This window comes from Platalea leucorodia (genome assembly GCF_965183815.1).
Source record: "Platalea leucorodia genome assembly, chromosome: 1".
Classification (NCBI taxonomy): domain Eukaryota; kingdom Metazoa; phylum Chordata; class Aves; order Pelecaniformes; family Threskiornithidae; genus Platalea; species Platalea leucorodia.
In genome coordinates, this window is record NC_138823.1 from 21,044,869 (window position 1) to 21,050,926 (window position 6,058).

A 6,058-nucleotide genomic window follows, 5' to 3' on the forward strand; every position below is an offset into this window, starting at 1 on the left:
AGGCTTCCCATGGGGTCACAGCCACCTTCAGGCACATCCCCCTGCTCCAGCTTGGGGTCCTCCACAGGCTGCAGGTGGATATCTGCTCCACCGTGGACATCCATGGGCTGCAGGAGGACAGCCTGCCTCACCATGGTCTTCACTACAGGGTGCCTGGAGGACCTCCTCCCCCTCCTTCTTCACTGACCTGGGTGTCTGCAGGGCTGTTTCTCTCACATATTCTCACTCCTCTCTTCAGCTGCAGTTGTGCAGGGCTTTTTTTCCCCCTTCTTAACTATGTTAGAGAGGCGCTACGACCATCGCTGATGGGCTTGGCCTTGGCCAGCAGCAGCTCCATCTTGGAGCCGGCTGGCATTGGCGCTATCGGACATAGGGGAAGCTTCTAGCAGCTTCTCACAGAAGCCACCCCTTTAGCCCCTCCACTACCAAAACCTTGCCATGCAAACCCTATACCACTAATTTGGTAGATGACAAACAGATATAAACTAAACTTCAGTAAAACATCCAATACATCAGAATCCTATTGAACAGTAAAAAACAGACCAAGAATTGTAAGCTATGTCAAAAATTCACTAAAGGGGAGAGTAAAATAGAAACTAGCAGAATGGAGGGGTATATTAATGAGTTCCCAATGAACTAATTTTTAAAACAGTTCATTTGCACATCAGCAAACAAACTCGGAAGCACAATCAACAGCAAAGGCTGGGCAAAAGGACACACAATGAATTCTGTAGCCCCAAAGCCTGGATGAAAAAAAAGCAGGGTGAGATGTAGTAGTAGAAAGCATAACATGAAGTAAAAGATCATTTAACATCACATACGCCGAGGGAACAGTCAAGAATTTCTATATACTAGTAGTGCATAAAGTCGGAAGAAGAGATTGTGCATAATTAACATATCACAAGATGACTGAGTCATCAGCCTGATACATTCCAAGATCACATTTGCTTCTTATGCCTGTACCAACTGAAGTATTTTCAGACATGAAAGCGAAGCATTAGCGTCTTTGTAAAGGGTGCTGGTACATTTTACATGTGCTTCATCTGGAACAGTGTGTACAAGAAAACTTGCAGAATTGTGTCTCCCCAATTTAAGCTTCTCTCATACTTTATCATATACCTGTTAATTTCTTAAAAGTGAAGTACTGAATAAGGATGAAGTGAGGCAATAACCTACCTTAATCTTATGTGTGATTTATTCTGAGACAGATTTTTAGAAACAAAGATACTAACTTTTACAGCAGGACTTGACAAATGTACTATAACTTGGCCCTGCACATTTATCTTTCTAATGCACTGCTGCTACCTTCACCATAGTACATGGGACTGACAGGCCACATGGCTTACCGGATATACTGTGTGTGGTTATCTTACCAACCAAGACTCGAAAGCCGATAAGAAAAAAATGTAAATAAACCCACAGGCCACATGGTTTAGAACTGAACAATCAAGTTAAGCCTGATGGAGAAAAACAACAGCAACAAAAAAAAAATCTTTTAATAGAAGGCAGCTAGAACAATTTCCCTGACAGACTGGTTAAGAGGATTCTCTGAGCAAGGAGTTCTGAATGACTGATTTTCATTTTTTTTTTTTTTTAACTTCTGTACTTAATGGGAGAATGCCTGTGCAGTGTATCTTCTCCCTCCATGAAGTCACCACAGACAGAAGTGAGATGAAAATGCCTAGCAGGGAAGAAGCATGAGGCTCCAGGTATGGAAGTATATCCTCACAGAACCAAAGCGTTACCTGGAAGAAAACTCTTGAGGACATCTACTCCAGCCTCCAGTTTGGAGCAGGAATATTGTCAACATCAAATTAGGTCCGCTTAAAACTGTAACCTGTCCCATTGATGGGCCACTCCTTTTTCTATTGTCCAGTTTGAACCTCGCAAGCTAAAACCCATGGCTGCTGCCCCTTCTTTTATCATCTCTTACTACTGAGAAGAGTGTGCCCCTTTAGGTAGATGTAGGTCACAATCAGATTGCCTTTAAGCCACCTGGGTCTCCGCTTTGCAAAGCTAAAGCCCAGCTCCCTCAGTCCCTCCTCACAGGTCACATTCCCTATGCCCCTAAACATACCGGCTGGACCCTCCACAGTTCCTCAGCAGCATTCTTTAACAGTGGTGCACCAAACCAAAGAGCATATTCAAAGTATGGCCTCACCAGTGTCACAGAAAAGAAGCAAAACCATGTCCCTCGCTGCTGGCCACACTCCCCCTTACACAGCAGGCAAAGCAAACTGCATACTGAACTATTAGACATGCTGTTGCCTTATTTAAATAAGAGGTTTATATAGATGAGACTCAAATTAAACTGAACATTCAAGTTAATTCTGCAGTAAAGATAATCCTTAATCACACATTCCCTAAAGCCTTGAGTTGCATCTTAAAGACAATAAAAACGCATGCAACTTCAACACACTAACGTCTACAACGTATACCAATAAAAAAGAAAGCTACATTCTGTTCTAGCTAAAGTTTCTAGGTAAACCCAGGCCTTGAATACATACAGGCTAGCTCTTTCTAGAAATTATCAATAGACTACCTTTAGAAGTTATATTTCAAAGCCCACAAGGCCTTTTTTTTTAAAAAGGAATTTTACACTCTGAAATTATCGGTAGCACCTTTACTAAAGCCAGATGCTTTCTCTAGAATTTCTGGTTCTCCTTGCATTTTTATCCTCTACCACAAACATTAAAAGTCAAAATACCTTTCTAAAGTTATTTCACTGACTTGGCTGCTGACACAAACAATGTAAACTGGTTAAACAGGTTTACAGCCTCCTATGGCATTACTCAGGCTCCCAGTGTCCCCTTTCTCCCTACTAAGAAATACTATAAATTGTTCTGCATGTACCCAAAGAAGTACACAGGCTCAGAACACTGATTTAAGGTACAGCATTTGAACAGACTTGCCTCCCTGAACTTGGAAACCTTATAGAACAGCTGTTCAATTGCTTAGACAGACAAGCAAGAAAATAGTAAATGTAAATTTACTAATATTACATGAATAAAGTTGAGATACTTTATTGTAGAAGTGAAATTAAAAATAATTAAGAATAAAAAAATGTTGGTTTTTGTTTCAGAAACATGGAAACAGGGTTTTAAGGTATTTATGTAGAACTATTCTTTTAAGAAGTAATGCATAGTCACAACTGAACCATGCAAAGAAAATGAACACTGAAAAGATCCTTCTGAAAGTCCTAAGTGGGGAAAAATAGCTACAGTAATAGGTAGGCCTGGATCCAGAACACCGCATACAGAGACTGAACATTTGGAGTAGTTAGAATTTGCCATTAAGGTTTAAGTTAATGTCAGGGGACCCATCTCTAATTAAAACAGAGGTTGGATTTCAACTGAACTACTGTAATCATTGTTACAGCTTCCACAGCACCCATTACCAGTGCACAGGCAGTTTGTGAAAGCCAGCAAAATGCTTGCCAGAAGAATTCTACAGTCACAAGAATTTGTTTCTGCCCGTAACTGACAGAAACCCCATGAAGGAGAAGACAGCATGGGAGGGCCAGGATCTAATTCCCTGACACAGTGTGCTTTGCCTAGGTTAGGAAAAAAACAAAGTATGGATCTACCAAAAAGGCACATCAAATATACACAGAAACCCACCCTGCATTCCAGAACTGCAGTCACTTTTCATTAACACGAATTTTAAGAATTGTATTATGAAAGTATCTGAGGAAACATGCTTCCTGCTCAATGCTAGGGAAAAACCAAAATATTATAATGCAGTCTAAGTTAATCCTTTGCCCCAGAGCAAGAGGGGAAGAATAGTCAGAGAGCATCTCCCTCCAAGAAATCACATGTATCACAGGAGATGCTTTAGACTAACAGCTGAACACGTGGCCTTGTAACTGATCAAAAGACCAGAAGATGCTGAGGAGTTTTACTGACATTTTGCTTCTGCAAAAGAATATAAGTAATCTTTGTCAACAAGCCTTTAACAGTTTGTACAGGCCTTATTCAAGGTACTTCTCTGTTGAAGCACAAGTTGCTGTCTCTTTCCCTCCCTGTATGTCTTGGGGGAGAGGGACACAGAATAAAGAAAGAAAGAGTGGCACTGTAAACATAGGTGATTACCTATTACCCTTTCTGTGAAAGGAGTAGGATCCAAGGCACACAAGGAGACATCTACATCTGACAGACAGCATGGGCATTCCTATTGCCTTGCCTCCTACAGTAAGTACCAGATCTTGTTTCTCTTGATAAAACACAACTATTTTACTCTTCCAAAATAACCTAAAGTAACAAAGAAACTTAATGGTCTTTAACAGTACCTTTCAGTAGAGACCTGACTTCAAACTTGCCTACAATGACAAGCATGAGATCATCCATTTAGCACAGAGCTTCTTGAAATAGGGAAAAAAAAAAAAAAAAAGAGAATATTTACTATTTATTGTATACTGCTCTTCAGATTTTTAGAAAGCATTTTCACACACTTAACTTCATATGTCTTCTTTCCAAGCAGTCCTTAGACCATGCTGCTTTTACTAGTTATGTCACAGTTTGTTTTTAATTGCCAGTCAATAGCATTACCTCCCTAGAGTCCTTATTGCCCGGTCCTCTTCTGTATACACCGTCTGTGTACATTCACTGGCCACCCCTCCAGGTTTCTTGCTATTTCTTGCCAATCCGAGTGCTCACTTCAGATGAGTAAGTTACAATACCCATACTTACAGCCCAGCGACATGATCAAGAAAGGGGGTGACAAAAGCAGCCCTCTTACTCCCAGACACAGGGCAAAGACTCACTTGCTGTCTCCTGACTGACCTGTTTGACCACTGGAAGGCAGAGGTACTACTTCTGCCCTTACCATCACCAAACCGACTTGCCGAGTACTACTGCCTGTTCTTCAGGAGCACACAAGAGGCAGAAACCACCCTGTGCACAACGGAGAGCTTAAACGGAGGAGCTTGTGCTCCAGGTGCTTTCCGTCACGCCGGTCAATAAAAGCACCACGAAAGTAAGTGCGGGGGGGAGGAGTGGGGTGTAAGGAAAGCAAATGCAGTAGTACTGTCACTGAAACCAGGAAGACGTGCGGCAAGAGCAAAGTTGTGGGGTTTTTGTTATTAGACCCGTCTTGCGGTGCAACCCCTTCGGGGCGCAGCCCCCCCTCGGGCAGGCGCCCCGCCACGGCGGCGGGGCAGGCGGTGGCCCATGTGCGGGCCCTCCCACGCCCTCCCTTCGCCGCCTTCCTCCCTCGGCTGCCGTTCAGAGCCGCCCCGGGAGCGGAGGAGGGCGGCCCGCTGTAGCGCTCCCTGCCACGGCTCGGCAGGGCTGCGGGGCGGGCCACGGCGGGGGCCCGCGGGCCGCTCCCCGCTCGGGAAGGGACCCTCTCCCGCTCCTGCCCCCGCAGGCTCTCGCTGCCCCCGGAGCTCGCTCCCCTCCAGGGAGGATCAGAAGGGGCGAGAAACCCACCCCGGCGCCCAGGGCGGCCCCTGACCGGCCGCGGCCCCTGCCGCCCCCCCGGCCCCTTCCCCGCCGGTACCTGGCGGCGGCTCGGCGGGGCCCGGTGCCCCGCGGCTCCGGCCGTCCTGGAAGCGAACCTGGCGGAGGCCGCCGGGCACGGCCCCCCAGAGGCGGCTGGCGGTGCCGCGCAGGAGGCGGCCGCCCTTGCCGGTGAAGGCGGTGAGGTAGTCCATGGCGGCGGGGGGCTCCTAACGGGCGGGGGGCCCCATGGCCGGGCCGGACGCGCAGCTCCGCGCGGCCGCCGGCCCCGCTCCACAACTTGTGCAAACTTTGGGGCTCGGCCCCGCCTCCATTTAAAGGGGCCGCGGCGCCGCCGCCGGCGCTGGGCGCGGACGGGCGCGACGCGGGGGCCGTGCGGGGAGCGGGCCGCGACGGCCGAAGCCGCGGCGCCGCGGGGGTCTGCGGCCGCCTCCCCCCACCCGCCCCAGGCGTGCCCGAGGCCGGGGCAGGCCCGCGGGGCGCCGTGCGGGGCCGGCGTTGTGCAGGCCGCGGCCGCCCTCCGGCGGAGGGGCAGCCTCTCCTCAACTGGGCGCCTCCCGCAGCCGCCGCCGCGCCCGCATCTGCCAGAGGTTTCCACC

General features: G+C 47.9%; 1 protein-coding gene across 3 annotated transcripts in view; it reads right to left on the reverse strand.

Moving 5' to 3' along the window:
* Window positions 1-5,653, reverse strand: part of OXR1 (oxidation resistance 1) — a gene marked incomplete at its 5' end in the record, with an annotated part of 88,407 nt that extends 82,754 nt beyond the window's left edge. For all 3 annotated transcript variants that reach the window (XM_082326684.1, XM_082326683.1, XM_082326682.1), the window contains one exon: window positions 5,500-5,653. In XM_082326684.1, the coding sequence (XP_082182810.1) occupies window positions 5,500-5,653 (154 nt within the window). The remainder of the gene's footprint in view (window positions 1-5,499) is intronic.
* Window positions 5,654-6,058: the final 405 nt, after the last annotated feature.